At 39.1% G+C, this 16,671-nt stretch overlaps 1 protein-coding gene across 1 annotated transcript in view; it reads right to left on the bottom strand.

Annotated features, from left to right (window-relative positions):
- Nucleotides 1-9,201: 9,201 nt before the first annotated feature.
- RTF1 (RTF1 homolog, Paf1/RNA polymerase II complex component) overlaps nucleotides 9,202-16,671 on the bottom strand; it is a gene marked incomplete at both ends in the record, with an annotated part of 29,678 nt that continues 22,208 nt past the window's right edge. The window contains 9 exon segments of the mRNA XM_081999858.1: nucleotides 9,202-9,308; nucleotides 11,128-11,239; nucleotides 11,534-11,629; nucleotides 12,735-12,812; nucleotides 13,374-13,431; nucleotides 14,078-14,199; nucleotides 15,389-15,466; nucleotides 16,052-16,159; nucleotides 16,249-16,336. Coding sequence (XP_081855984.1) covers nucleotides 9,202-9,308; nucleotides 11,128-11,239; nucleotides 11,534-11,629; nucleotides 12,735-12,812; nucleotides 13,374-13,431; nucleotides 14,078-14,199; nucleotides 15,389-15,466; nucleotides 16,052-16,159; nucleotides 16,249-16,336 — 847 coding nt within the window.

Raw genomic sequence — 16,671 nt, forward strand, 5'->3', positions numbered from 1 at the left:
TGTAGCAGAGCTACAAAAAACCATTTTTAAGAAATGCTAAAATTGTTCTCAGCTTACTTTTAAATTCAGTTTTTGCCATCATACTTTGCTGTTTTCAACTTCCTGTCTTTGATAATTTGAGAAAATATTATAGAACTTTGCAATGGAAATAAAAATCAATTAGTAACTGACTAATCCTGGTTCAAAATTCAAAATGACTGCTTTGTATTTGAAATTCATCTAGTCTTTTTCAAATGAAGACAGCATTTATTCAAATCTTCAAGTTTACCTTAATAGTGGAAAAACAGTTTGCCTCCATAGTCCATTATAATACTTCCAAGGGGAGAGCTCCATTACACAAAGAATAGCTATTTTCAGTTTTTCATGACTAGTAAGTCTTCAAGATCAAAGTATGAAACAAAAATTTGGGGTTTTTCCCCTTTTTAATGGTTATGCTGTATACAATCTTCTTTTCTAGTCACATAGATCAGGTTTTTTTCCCCCCAAATCAAGGAAGCCTACAATATTAAACCAACTATTGAGCTTGTGTGTGTGCTAGCTGCAGCCAGAAAAAACCACTGCACTAGGGCATCTCTTGGGAGAAGACATAATTTTTCATAGTAATCTTCTACAGCATATTTGGGATACAAGCAACAATTTTGTTCTAATTGCCACAGCATCAATCATTTTAAAAAGTCAGCTGTTGCTTGAATATGATGAGAAATACCTGGTGCAGGTAAGCAGCAGAGGGTGCACTAGAACTGACACCTCAGTTCACACATTGGCTGCCGAGTCACTGGCATTCAGAAAGCTTCCTCATGCCAGCTTGTACTCCTCCACTACCGCTTCCAGTAAAAGGCCCAAAGACTGAGAGCACCCATCCGGGTTTAGGAGCTGACCTTTTACGCAGGAATTTCACCTTCAAAAATAATGGAAGTGGCAGACATGCCACCAGGAAGAATTACAGATAAGGGATAAAGTAGCCACCATTTACACTCAAGACAAATACTCCCTTGCCCCAGGTGGGGTATCTGGCAATCGCAGGTTTGTCCTTAGTCATGAAGGAGAGCAAACAAATGATTCGAGAATGGTCCTTTCATAAAGCACAAAGTAACAATCATTATGGATTTCAGATAAAATTTTATCTGTTTGATTTAGTGGCACATTTTACAGCTCTTAAGATTTCCCCCTCCCCGATCTTAAGTGAAGACTTTTGAATTTCTTTCCTGAAGCAGGCACAGTGAAACAAGGCATAGTGATCTTGTTCATGCTGTTTTTACAAAGGTAGATCGTTCCCAGCTTCTAACCAGTACTACCCCTTCCTCCAACCCATGGAATGACAAATCCAAACTCACAAAAGACTTGATGTATTTTGGTCATTGTACGTATAAAAACTGGTGCCAGAAAATAACCTATATTCTTTGCTTCCATGTACATTATTTAGCATTAAGCTGTATTTACAAATCTTGTCTAAAATGGGCTTTCACAACTTGACAAAGTTACTCATCTGCAGTGTAATTTATTACCTTTGTATTTTCTGCAGAACAAGCTGACAGAGATTTACTAACAAACCAAAGACCTCCCCCAAGAAGACTGAGGAAATGTAATATTTTACTTGAGAATTAACATGAGATTTAGGACATTAACCTGAAACTTCCAGAAAGTTTTTTTCCAATGGCTTTCTTCCCTTTCTCCTTTGTTGTGGTCATCCATTTCTAACATAGGTTCCATATAGCAAAATGTTACACATTTACTAAAATCAAACAAACTTCTGCAGGATCCATGACAATTTATGCACATGCAATTAAGTCAGGGATGTTGCTTGCAAGTGTTTGTATGAGGAAGCACCAATCTCCCAATTAACCTATTTCAAAACTTTAACATGCCTTAAAAATAATTTCAGAAAATTAGTTACTCCACGATGGTTTTCTACAACATGGGTGCAAATAACATGGTTCACTCAAACCAGGTGCCGCATTTGGCACAGGTGGAAGGCTAGCTATCAGGAAGCAGCATGTATTAAGTCTTGAAGTTTGCATAGTATTCATGCTCATGACCAAATGTTCTCAGTATTTTCTAGACTATGACTGCTCTTCCCCACCCTCATTAGGGCTCAGTATTTCTTCTGTTTCCAGGGGATTACAAATATGTGAAAAGACAAAAGCTCAGAATGGCATATAAATAGTTTTAGTAGAGCAGAGTCTGCAGCTAGCTTTCAGGAATTAAAGACATCCACTAAAAACATCCACTATTATCAGGATCAAAAACCATAAGGGAAGTCAATCAACTTTTTTTTTTTTTTAAGCTTGATATGGAGAAAAGAAAAAAAACACCACACAAAACCCCTCCATAACTATTACTCTTTGAGAAAGGAAATGGCACTGCCTCACTTCATACTGCACAAGGGTATTAAGTCTCTTAAAGCATTCAGCTCGCTCACTCTTTGATACTACGTGCCAGCACTTCTAAAGAGAAAACAGTCCTTTTCCATTTCAAATAAATTCCTCTCATGTATCAATACTGAAGACCAAGTGCAAATTTAACAATAAAGAATACATTCTACCCCAAATACGTTCTACCCAACTTAATCACACTCAGATTAATTATTTGTTCTACAGAAAATACACTTTATCACCCATAGACTACTGGAATGCAGGTTGATGACTGTTAAATTCCAGGTTCTTCCCGAGGAGGAGAGAGTCATTATCCCCCCAAGAGTGGGCTACGGTAGCAGAACTGCTCTTTACATTTTCAATTCAATTCAAAGATATAAATTAAGAAACTTATGCACAGACTATATATTTAGAGAAGCCAGACTAACTCAATCAATAACCTATAACCCTCATTTGCGAATAGCTAAGTGCTGTGTTTGGCAACCTGGGTAACTCCTGTCAGTTATCTTAAAACAACAGACAAGTTACAGCAAACTAAACTTGGGTTTCACTTAGAATTTACTGTCAATAGGGTCATAGTAGAATTTAGATTGAAAGGGACCTCAGGTCATCCCTAAGGTTAACTTTTACTGGAGGGCTGCTATTAGCTCCTCCTGAAGTTGCCTCTTCTGTTACACTGAAGATCTTGTTTATGGGCAAAGAGGAAGCATAACATATGTATCTACATCTATATGTAAAGCTAAGAATTTACTGTTAGCACATGGAAATCTTAACCTAATTCAAGGTTAGGATTAGCCTAGATCTAATTATTACAGGAAAAGAAAGAATAATAATAGAGTACTTTTGTATAAAAGTAGTTACAGTAATACAGTTAAAATTGTAACACACATTTCTTGGTTTCTATCCCTTTTGTAGGCGTTCTTTTCACCCTTCTATTGCTCCTCCAGGTCTCAAAGTCAATAGCTCCAGACTGCTGGAAAGGATAACATGAAGCTGTCAGCATCTGGAGTCCTTTGTTGGGAGGAACATGCTGCTGCTTTCCTCCTCCTCCCTCTAGGATCCACTTGGGGTTCTTTTTATGTTTGCTATCATGCTTTAACATCTTTCACCCTCCCTCACTGGTCTACAGCTCCATGCTACATCCAAACATACGGTGCCCTTCACATACGTTAGATATTATTTCTTTGTTCTGTTACTCCCTAAACACAATTTTGTCCAGTTCTGGTTCTGCTTTTTAAACAAACAAACAAAATCCAAAACAGCAAGAAAACTAACAAACAAAATCACCCCCAGAAAACCCAGACAACAAACACATACTTGACCACTGGTGAGTAACTACACACCAATTTATGACTATAGGTTCTCTAGTCCCATACAAGTGCCCCACCACCTCCATCTGCACTTCTCTATGCTACGTCCTTTGTTTCCACTTCTAAAGGTCTCTGCTATCATACCATGCCTGCATTTCTCTCCACATCACTTTTGTGGTCATAAATATCTCATTATACATAAAATAACTGCTTATTACTCTTACATATATATAACTATGGTTGCACCACACAAGGGTAAATACAAGTAAAACAAATTAGCCACAGACACATAGCCAGTTAGCTTTGCTATAACAATGATTTCTCAAAGTAAAACAAAGCTACAGGCAGGTCAAGAAAAGTCCAGAAAGGGAAACTTGATAAGCCTCAGCCCTGAGGCCTTGCAGATTCAGTACGAAGCTTATGGCCTGTTACTAACAACAGTAATAAGGTTATTACGGTGTTATACCACCACCTTCTTCCAGTTAAACAAGTCCCAGTCCCTGACTATCTTGGTGGCCCTCCACTAAACTTGCTCCAGGTGGTTGAAACCTTCCTTGAACTGGGGAACCCAAAAACTGGACACAGTAATCCACACATGGCCTAACATAAAATGCCGAATACACCATCATAAGTACTATCAATACACACCTTGATAAATAACCTTCTGTTACTCACAGGTAATTGCAATATATTAGCTATTCCAGGAAAGCTACTACTTTAATTTACCTTCTTTAACTGCTCATACTCTTAGCTGGATACTGCTTCTTCTCAGTAGAAAGGAGAAACGCCAAAGAAAAATAATCTAGTGTCCAAAGGCTGGCACATGAGGAACACCTACTTATTATGGCCTCACACAGTTGGGCCATGGGAGCCTTTAACATCTAGATAGATGTGAAGACATAAAGAATCCCAATGAAGTATCTAATGTCTGGCTTTCCAAACAGCTGGAAAAGATTAAGATGTTACCACCACAACTCTGTTCATGTTTACTGACCCCACAGTCCAACTGACAAGGCAGAAAATAAAGCTTTTTGCTTGCTTTTTTTTTAACCCAGATAACTCCACACAATATGAGACTAAGAAATTGCTGGTATTACTTCAGCCACTGAGCATGAGAGGGGGGCTAAAATCACCATCATCAACTGCTTGAGATAAGGTAGAACCGGTGAGTGCTTAACCATTCCAGCTTAAAAAAAAAAAAAAAAGAAAATTCACCCATTTATTTGTTTACTTAAGCATCTCCCTCTAAAAGACTAAGTTACTGTGCTGAGGGTAGGAAGACTGTGTACATAAAATAGTTTAAGTATCAAATTTACAGCACTTATTTCCCACAATTAAGAACCCCAAAATTCAAAGCTTAGAGTGGTCTACACAAGCTTAACCATATTCTAGTTAAGAGGAGGGTGGAACAAAGATGCCAAAGCCCAAATTTGAGATGGCATCTATGTGCCTTTTTATTACCCAGTATGTATAACGAGTGAGGCATTTGTGCACTCTTCATTTGCAGTTCTCACCTTCTTCTGCTTCCACCTTCTGCTAGGAATGAACTAGCTGTGAAGCAGTTTCTTCACAGCTAGTTCATTCCTTTTTGACACAACATTTTTTCCTTTGGTTGACTATCCTTCACAAAGCCAGTTAAAAAGACCCACCCACAAGACCCTGTCCTAAAGATTCCTTGAAAATCTGTGACCTTGCACAGCAGCTTAAAAGCATATGCATTTTAAAAAACCTCATAAGGAAGTGAAAAACTCAAAATCTATTTTGTTGTTCAAAGTGCAAAGGAACACTTTGTTAATCAAATCCCAGTTACAGCTCTTCACTGTACAGTGCAACAGGCTGAGTCTTCTACCCTGTTCAGTGATAAATCTATAGAGACAATTTTGTTTCACAGACAGCCCTAGCATGAACTCTGTAGATGTACACACACACACACAGTCTCAGAAAGGATGCGTGTGCTGGGAAATGCCGCACTGCTCATGGTAAGCCACCATGTCTGAGACAAATTCTGTGTGCTGCACGTAGGACAGGGAATGGGGAGGGGGGATGTACACACAGGGAAGACAGACGAAACTGGAGAAAGCAATATGAAATTACTTACGGAATCGTAGGATAATTCAGGTCAGAGGGTAGCTCAAGGAGGCCTCCAGTCCACCCTCCTGCTCAAAGGTGGGTAAGCTACAAGGTTGGATCATGTTACTCATGGCTTAATTCAGCCTTCTCCTGAAAACCTCCAAAACGGAGACAGAACAATCTCTCTGTGCAACCTAGTCCACTCTCTGACTGTCCTAAGAGTGAAAAAGTTTTTCCTTACATCTTAGCAGAACTTGTCCTGTTTCAACTTATGCCTGTTGCATCTCATCCTCCCACCAAGCACCCCCTGAGAACAGCCTTTCCTCATCTCATTCAGTAGCTTCTCTAAGTTCAGCTACATGCTTTAGCATCTTTGATTACAAAAGTAGCCTGGACTTCAGCAAGATGAGCGAAGTCTGTGTTTTTAGTGAGATGCAGCAGAGGTGCAAGTGAACTGACTTTCCAAGAAGTTCTGTTTGATTCTAGTGATAAGAAGCAACTCCAGTTGTTAAGAGAGTGATCCAGGAATCAAGAGCCACTCTCGTGATAGAGGGGGCTTACTTCTCATTAATTATTTTATAGTGTTAGTATTTTAAACACAATCTTCCAAACTTATAAATGAAGGGTCAATTTCTGAAAAAAAACCAAAAACAAAACCCACCAACAAATGAACAAATTCCACACAGGAAGCCCTCAGCACCTCAGATCAAGGGATGAACAATCAACCTTATTAAACCAACAAACCAAGTTTATTTATAGAAGTCTGTACAATTGTGATGAACTATGCTAGGACACCAATGAAACAAAGCAAACAAATCTCTCCCTCTCTAATGAGTGGGAGGTATAGTCACTCACCTTTACATGCACTTAAAGGAAAAAAGATTACAGCTTTCATACACAGTTCTGTAACTATTGAAGAGTACTTTCTTGATGTATTATTCTCAATATAAGAGGTTTGCGTGATAATTTACTGACTGTTGCCTCTCATAAAGACAGTATTTCAGCAGAATCCAGAGACTTTAAGAGGCTAAGTGGCAGTTTCATAGTTGCAGAGAACTAGGACATAGACCATCATTCAGATCCGCATTCTAAACTCACTGCATCTCCTCTGTTTCGGTTATCTCCACTAAAAGTTACTTGCAACACTGTACGGGTCTTGTTGATATTTTGGCTGTAGTACTGACTATTCTTGTGTTACCAAATGTAGAAGTAACCTCAAACCAATACATCAAGGACAAGTATACTAAAAATACTGATTTTGGGTTAACTTTACCTTTAGAGACCCTTCGGCACTGAGCCTCAGAGCACTGAGGCATTTCTGTTGAAAAATCAGTTCCTGTATCGCTTGATTTTACAATTATTTCTGCAAAGCATTGAAGAGTGATCATTTTGAAAACTGGCTATTGCAAAATAAGTTTAGATTTTTTTTTTATTACAAATCTGTAACATCATTGAAGCTGTTGAAAAAAACAAAATCATATCAAATGCGTATCTACACAGTGAATCATGATGTCTCCTATGAAATTATCATGGTAGATTCCATAAATCCAATCTTAAAAGTATACATATGTGAGAGCCTACCACAACTCCAGAGAAGCTGCTAAAATAGGCCATCAAATAAAGCAGTCTATGATTACATATTTACAGAATAACCCACATGTGTCCTAGAACTATGGACTATTCGGTAAATAAGTATTGAAGGATTTCTAATTACTTGTTTACATGGCAGATAAGAGCTGCTTCATAGGTTGATTTTCTTTTTATACACAGTTCATAGTATCAATCTGCACACAATTACATGATGTTTCTTTAAAGCTACTGTTAAAAAAAGGAAGAGAAAGTTAAATAAGAACTAGATTAAAGTTTCATTAAGAATCCAACAAGAAAGTATCAAACACAGGTTTAAACGTAACCAGTGTATGATTTCAGAAAAACAGTAATGCTCTGACACAAAAAGAGCATCAGCATTTTCCCTCCTCAGGGTCCCCCAGAAACATTCCTATCCAGTTCAGTGCTTATGTTATTATATACGTACTGGCCTGAGTAGGAACAAACACGTGCTTGCACGCTTACCTGAACGAGGGCCTCTAACCTTTTAGACTTCTAATTCTCTTTTAATTTAGTTCTTAGCTCCATATATTCAGTTGTATCTTGTTTGGAAAAGTTCTTTGCTAAAGTCACTTATATTTACACTTTGATTTTTTTTTTTTTTTAAACACCTGAGTGATAATTTAGCTGTCACCTTGTGTCCAGTCAAATATTCCATAAAGCCATACAATTCTTGTGCTAGTGTTGCACTCCACTTGTACCAGTTTATATATGAAAAATGTGCATCAGCCAGCTCTCATACATTATTCACTGACCTTTCCACTATGTCCTTACTGTGTCCTTCCCCTTCCACACAAAGTGATTTTATTATTTTTTTAATTTTTCGTTTGTTCATAGAAGCCCCGTTTAAATGGTTCACAAAGCAAGAAACAAAGTGAGCTGGAGCCCAGTGAAGACATGATGACTTAACAAATATGTAATATTGGAGGCTTGGAGAAGAAATTAAAGCCCAACCAATGAGCACCCCAGGGCCATCCCAGAAAAAACTACTCCACTCAGTTACAGCTGGAGACTCCGGACGTTCTACAGATGATATAGATGATAAGTCCCACATCAAGAGCCGTGTACCTCTCTCTCATCATTAAGTGTAAGTAAAAAAGGGAATATGAAGTTAAACAGCTATATCAGCCAAGCCGTTTTAGTAAGAAGAATCACATTTAATGAGTTTCTTTCTTGCAATTTCAGATGCTCAAGTACAGCTGGTAGAAATTCAAAACAGCCGTAAAGAACTGTGACAGACGGATACAAATAGTACTGCAGCTTAAAAATGATAAAAAACACCTGAAAAAAAGTCACACAACCCTTCCAAAAAAATTTACACTTTGAACCTAAGCCAGTTTTTGAAGATTCCCTTCTCCAAAGCTAGGATGAAGGAGGAATAAGAAGAGGAAGAAAGTGCAGATGACCTTCCAGCCACAAAGGTCTTGCGCCAATGTTTATTCGCTGTGCCTGTGGTGGTATGTAAGGGGAGATCACCAAGTGCTGATTCTGCGACCACCAAGAGATTCCTATGGAAATCCAGACCTCAGGCTAATACTGAACACAGAGTGGACCAACGAGCTGCATCAACAAAGTAAAAACAAAACTCAAACTAAAAGAAATGGGAAAACCCCAAATAGCACAGATCCACATTTGTGAGGGGGGCAGGAGGAAAGGGCAAGAAGGGAGGTCTATACAGTAAATAGTTGAATGGTTTATGTTACAGATGACTGGCAGTTTTAAAGAGTCTCTTCCCAGCTCCATTGCTGCTCCAACCCAGAAGGGAGAACTGAAAAGGAAGGAAGAAAAGGTAGGACATCATCATGGAGCATGCAGGATCAGAAGCAGCAGAGTGGGCATGCTCAAATAAGCCCCCGCCTCTTTTTGTAGTCCTCCAAGTTCAAAGATCGCCGAGGGGCACCATCTTTTGCTGGTGGAGCCTTGGAGGTGATGGCCAGTGCCTTAGATTCTGTTGGGGATAAGAAAAGAGTGAGGACTAAAATACATGAAAACTACAGATTTTTACTTTGCTTTTGCTGACAACTTCACCACAAAATCATGTTTGGCTTCCCTAGTATACATCAGGTTAGAACTTCAGTTAACAATACAGGCAGTATCTGGTAGCTTATCTTCATAGATAAAGCATGTGCAATTTTGACTCTGTTAATCCAGCTTTCTGCCCATAAGTATACTTCCATTTCTTAAGAAAACTATTCTATAGCACACTGAAATCACAATACAAAGCCTTGAGGCTCAGTCCTGGGATCTTTGATAAATCATTATCCCATGAGACTAGCAAGCACAAAGAGACAGATAAGCGGACAGAAGTCAAACTTCCTATCCTTGCCTATGGTACACATTTTAACCAGTCCCCAGGTTCTTCTGTTAGGAAAGGAGACTGCACAAAGCAAGATGCCAAAATGGTGTTGTCTGAAGAAAAAACAAAACAGCCCTACTTAAACCTCTACCTATATTGTATGTGTCTCATCCTTCTCTTTTCAGTCCTCTTGGTTTTCAGTGTCCTTTAGCGCCTAACCCTTGTCTGCTTGCTAACTCTCTGAAGTTCATAACTCTCACTATCTGCTTCAGGAAGTCTCCTATTCTTGGCATCCTACCTCATTCAGTAGTCTTACATCCAAAGTTCCAATCTTGACCTAGTTTGGAAAGACAACATCTCCTACTTTCCTTTCTTGGCAAGTTTGTAAGTCTTTGTGCGTTCTTACAGTACTTCCCAAATTGTTGTCCTCCAAGAAACTTCAGCTCTAATCTTTCCAGTAATGCAAGAAAAAATAAGCCTTGTGAGTCAAATTGCACTGGTATACTCCACGCTTTCCCTCCGCTGGAAAACAGCTCCATAGGACCAGAGGAAACAGCCTCAAGTTGCACCAGGGCAGGTTTAAATTGGATATTAGGAAAAATAACTTCACCAAAAGGGTTGTCAAGCATTGCAACAGGCTGCCCAGGGAAGTGGTTGAGTTGCCATCCCTGGAGGCATTTAAAAGACATACAGACATGACGCTTAGGGATGTGGTTTAGTGGTGGACTTGGTAGTGTTAGGTTACCTGTGGGACTTGATCTGAAGGGTCTTTTCCAACTTAAATGATTCTATGACACTAAATCGTTCTTGCCACACATCTCAGGCTCTCAAAGCCAAGATCACAAAGAGGAAGGATCAGCAAGTTTCTGTCTATAAGCATACCTTTACTCCCTCCTCAGCGTTTTGGTTCCCCTAAAGTTTTGCTTCATTACCATCTGCAACACCAAAGTTAGGGAACAGCAACATGGTAAAGCAGCAAGTTCAAAATCAAATAAAAATACTTTATCCACATAGTACGTACACAGATTATGGAACAGGACCTCTGACACACAAAGTTTATCTCTCCTCAAAAGCTCTTAGACAAGCTAGTGAAGTAAGTATCAAGGTAGATATTAAGGTTTATTAAATACAACACTCATCTGTTCCCCAAAGATTATGCAAGTAATAGATGCTGTAGAATGCAGAAAGCACTCATTACGTCCTTTTCTCCCTAGGCATTTGGAGCAAGGATATGGGGATAATACAGGCTTTCAGTCAAATAATACAGTTGTTCTTGTTTTCTCAATGGATGTTGAGCTAGCACACATACCCCTCTCCTCAGTTTAAGATACTTGCCAGGACAACACACACAGAGTCTTTGCTCCCATTTTCAAAAGCCCACCAATGAGTTTGAAAGAACTACTCTGGAAGAAGTGAGCTCTACCATAATGAGCTGGACAATCACATCCCCAAGGTCAGCTGGAACACCTACCTGAACTGGGAACCTGAAGATCAATCTTTACATCAAAGTCATGTACTTTGAAAAGATCTTCTGAGAGGTCACTGGCTGATTTAGAGTTCACATCTTTATCCTTCCCTTGACCCTGAAATAAAAACAGCAGGTTAAGTCTTCAACCCTTCTCTGTCCGTATAAACAGAGATAAAAATGCCTTTTCCCCCCACCTCTGTCACAAACATACTTAGTTTAGCTTTCATACTGATAGAGAAACTTAATTTTCTTTCCCCAAGAAAGAAAAAGCTGTTTCTTTTCTATGATAATGCCCTACAGCATATCTATTTCTAGAACTGAAGCATGCGCATCTACTATTAGTCATAAGTTTCTAGAGCAAAACGGTGATAGTGGGAGGAACATAACAGGGACAGAAACGGAAACTTGCCTTACTCATGTCCTTTGGAGCATCTGGTAATACACCAGACCCGTATTTTGCATTTAGCTGGGCAAGGATGGCAGCTTGGACAGCAGGATCTCTGGACTGCAGAGGGGGAGAAAAGACAGAAAAACAATCACTATTTAAATTGGTGAAAACTATACTGCCATTTTGTTAAAGCAGCACTCACGTCCATGAACCTAAAACCATTAAGAGGCTGTAGATCAGTTAGCCCAACCTTCAGGATCTCAAGAGACAACTGTAATCATTCTGATACCTGTGTAATGCACCTGACAGTAACAAAATAAAAGTGATCCTTCAAACAGTCTTTCTTTGAGGAAATGAGAAATACATTTTCTGTTGATATGGTTTGCTCCCATGACTAGTCTTAACACTATTGTTAGATTTATTTGCCTTCAGCTTACATTTCTGGCTGAAGTACTCTACTAGACAGAATTCTTTAGAAGTTGTCTACCATAATAAAGCTACTCAGTTATGATTCTTTTCTAATAGAGTTATTTCAGAAATTTTTTTTTAATTCAAGCCCTGCAATAAAATTCCTTTTCTATTCCCTTGCCAGTTTGTGGAGACTGACGAAAGCCAACCTGACTAGTTTTCAAGTATGGATACCAGGACTGTATACTATACCAGAACAGGCTTCAAAGCCATATTGCTTAGAAGTAGGAGCTGATCACCTTGCTATCCATCATTTATACAGCTAGGGACTGCAGTAGCAGGTTTTGCCACAGTATCACGGGGGGAAGTTTGTGTTAAACTACTTTATCCACCACAGGCTCAAAATGTGTGGTCTCCTTTCTCCTTTCACAGAACTTCTTGGAAAGTTTCAAATAAATAGAAGTGAAACTCCACTGTCTCCCCAAACTGTCCCCCCAGTGCTAACTAAATCCGAGTAATTCTACACAGAATAATTCACTACAGAAGTCTAAACCACAGTTGCTTATCCATGTACATACCCACATCACTTATGTCCTTCACACTTTGCATTAAAAAAAAAAAAATTTGCTTTTTCCCCCTCTTTTGGGATAGTGAGACCAGGATCTCACTCAACTATGTCACCCTGGCACCTGGAGCATTAATAGCATATGGCACAGCTGGGAATAAAGACAACATTTTCCATCCTACTCTCTGCATTACATTGGTTTCTGTTTCTCTGCAAATCACCTCAGCTGAACTTAAATATTACACTCACATTAGATACTATTGTGGGCTTGCACTGCCGCCTAGTAAAGGGGTCCATTTGCTGGTTTTTCATGCTGTGACTTTCAGCCTGAAGAAGAAAAAGCACATGGTTTTGCAGAGTTAGCTACTTGCACCTTTCTAAATCCTCCCACAGCACCCCATCCATGCAAGCACTCATCAGCTATATAGCATCAAGGTCAGAGGAAAACCAGCAACAGCATTACAGATTAGAAAGATTTTGACACACCCACAGTCCTGTGCTTCACAGGGCAAAACTGTATTGAACATAACACAGAAAATAGGTGTACTACTCTCAGGATAGTTAAGGCTTAACCATTTGTTAAGAAGCTTAACTTTTCCTTAATAGCAGTGCCACTGAAGAGACGTGAATATTTCCTTTACTATTTTATTCTCTGAAGTCTCCTTCCTGATTTCTTTCCCATACAAAATTCACTGTCACTATTACAGTCATTAATCTGCTGATAATTGAGTTGATCAAAAGTATAAAGCAATCTGCTTTAAAGTCATGTCATTCGCCTATATTAAAGATTTTATAGATCATTAAAAAACTTAACTTCACCATGCAATTATCCCCCTTTGCATCATTTAATCTCTACTTGTACAGAAGTATTAATTCAGCGCTATTTACCACAAGAGCCTTCTCAGACTCAACGATATTCCACTCTCTATTTCTCTGGTTGATGTAACTGCAGAAAGGAAAAAAAGGAAGGTGAGGGAGAGAAAGTGACTGTCATTTATGAATTCCTACACAGCAAAAAGCCTGACATCATTCTTGCAGCTTCATCTTGACCACAAATTACTCTTATTGCAACACAAATGCTATCTAGGGTATATGGAAGAGTTTACATTTTTGACAATTTTCACTTCCTTGTATCTGTCATTCAGTTAAGATAGGCAAACACTAATAGAGCCATTATGATACATATTCTATCAATATATTGTACAGGAAAGAAGAAACAAAATCTTGCAGTTAATCCACTACTGCATTAGTTTCCCTTCTCTGTATATTTTGATTGATACACTTTAAGAAAGAAAATTCATAGAATCATGGAAGCTTTGGGTTGGAAGGGACCTTTAAAGGTCATTTAATCCAACCCCCCTGCAATGAGCAGGGACATCTTCAACAAGACCAGGTTGCTCAGAGCCCTCTCCAGCCTTACCTGGAATGTTTCCAGGGATAAGGCATCTACCACCTCTCTGGGCAACCTGTGCCAGGGTTTCACCACCCTCACTGTGAAAAATTTTTTCCTTATACCTAGTCTAAATCTACCCTCTTTCAGTTTAAAACCATTACCCCTTGCCCTATCGCAACTCCCAATATCTGCTTCTTACCTGATTGCAGAAATGTTTTTTGTTCGTTGACGATCCAGGGCCTCTGCTCTCTCTTCAAGTTCATTAAGCTGATCTTGAATCTGTTTGGCCTTATCTTGGTCCCCCAAGTCCTCAGCCATAGCCTTCAATCAAACAGTAACTTGTTAGGCACTACTCTCTACCGCAGAGCTAGTCAGAGAAATGAGGGACAGACCCATGAATCAGCCAGCTAACCCTATACCAGTTGCAAATATTCTACCCTGCATTGTAGGACAAAGAGCTAAACTCTCCTTACAGCTCAAGGCAAAACAGGACTTCTTTCTCTGAAGAACCCTGAAAACCTACCTTAACCTAAGGAAGATGTAGGAACACTAGTCCCAGCATAAGGAGGGATTTAAGTTACAGGTTTGACTAAAATTTAGTATCACTATCTACCGGCTCAGGAAAAGAATAATTATTTCTGCAACTGTCAGTTGCCACTTGTTTCCGGGAGTTTGAGAGTCCCCACCACCAGGAGCAACAATAGTAGGTTATTGTGCCACCTGGTGACAACAAAAAGCAATTGCACTCTTCTGCAATGGAAAACAATTTACATATTCGTGCACTGTAAAGTTATGGCCAAACAATACAGTTATGCCAAAGAATGCAGAACTAAAAATTAATACAAACTCTTCGTTTTTACTGTATATGAAGCACGAATGTTTTGAAAGAGGACTGCACAAATAAAAACAAAGAAAACTTGTTATGTCTATGCTTATCTTCAGAGATACTTAAGACTGCTTGTTTACTTGACTTCTTGGCTTTGGCTTCTCAGCACTGTTAGGCCTATTTGTTCCAGAAGGTCTATATGTGAAACAGTTCAGTGGCAAGTACATCTTTCAGCAATGTATTCTTTTCAATATAAATTGCTGGCCATAAAGTGACAATTCAGTCACCCCTGAGTAAAAGACAATTTAACACAACTTTTATTTTTCCTATTTTATGAAGTATAGGAAATCAACTTTCACATGTTATTACGGGGTACCCTGAAAAAAAGAAAAAAAAAAAAGTAAAACCATAAAGATTTTCTAAAGCAGAACAGCTTAAAAGCTTCTTGTTTAAAGGACACAAGAAGAGACAGCTGTAATTGTTGGCAATTGATCTTAGAAAAATAATGGAACAGCTTTAACCGGGTTCTAAGCATTCTGAACCCAACAATGAACCTTGAGATCCACCTTTTAGCTGCATAGTTAAAGTCGAGCTTACTGCTGACTACCGCCAAAATCCAGATGAGCTCCAGTTCTTCAAAATCAAAGACTGCATTAAGCTTGCAGGCATCATCTCATCTCTCACCTTCTCCTTTAACAGCTGAGTTTTCTTCATAGCGTAATTTGGAGGTGCTTTTCTGAACCTTTCCTTCTCTTTCACAATCTGTAAGATGCAAAGGAAACAGCAAGAATATGCAAATATGAAGTGCCTGTTTCAATACTTGGACAGTAGAAGCAACAGATCAGTATCACCTAAGAAATGTACTTACTGCCACAGAATTTTACTCATGCTCTTTCTCTGCTGCATTTTTTAATTTGTGACTTGGTAATGAGTTACAGCTCCATTCCCCTCACTTACGACCTACAAAAATCTGATGCTAATCACATTTGGTCAGTATTAAGCAAGGATTAAACTGCAGAAACTGTGATAAATGCATCTATGATGATGCTGTTAGCTTTTTGGAACATGAGAACTAAGTTGCCATACTCAGGAGTTCAGAGCTCCACAACACAAGTTCAAGAGGAGGTAACAGGGCACAAAGGATGAAGTAAAGCAGGAGTAAACACCAAACAACAGCTGAATCACCAAGCTATGCTATCCAGTTATGCAGCTTCATTTTGAGCCTTTTATTTTCTTCTTAGGAAGCAAAAACCATGATCATTTTACTTTGTAACAGCTAGTGCTGTACTCCACGAGTTCCTGTCACATTTAAGCAGTGCTGCAACCTCACTACAACGCACTGTTTACCTCCTCAATGTCCTGGTCATTAAACTTGTAGTTGAGAGCTTCTTTGATGGATACTTCCTTCTTGTTTATCTCATCTAGTGTGGGTAGCTGCATCCCAGCAGAGAACATCTAAACACAAGAGACAAAAAGGTTACTTTCCACTTAAAGTATCCTTGGCAGAAGACTGCTAAGAAGAAACTGAAGTCTGGCAAACTTACCGCTTCCTTCCACTTCATAAACTCACTTTCAGTAAATTCCTGATTTGAGACAAACTCCAAACGAAACACACGTGAATCACTGCCATGCCTGCAACAAGAAAATGTAACAACATCCCTCTCTGATGGTACAGAGCTGTGATCTTGGATCTGTAAGTGGAAACTGATTCAAGAAGCCCAAAACCAGACAGTAAGAGTAAGGCAACTCTTGTGGCTCACATGCTATCTATTCCTAACTTCAGTTAGGTCAGCCACAGTTCAGGAGCCTACATCAGCTATTAGTAGTAATGCAAAGGAATACTAGACAGCGAGTCTGCAGGAAACAGTTGTTCAGTTGTGGCAGTAAAATCCTCAGGAGGAAACAGAAACAGACACTGCTCACACCTAAACCTTACACACCCTATTTGGTGACCCATGGCATGATCT

Source organism: Phaethon aethereus (assembly GCF_964289735.1).
Source record: "Phaethon aethereus genome assembly, chromosome: 5".
Lineage (NCBI taxonomy): Eukaryota > Metazoa > Chordata > Aves > Phaethontiformes > Phaethontidae > Phaethon > Phaethon aethereus.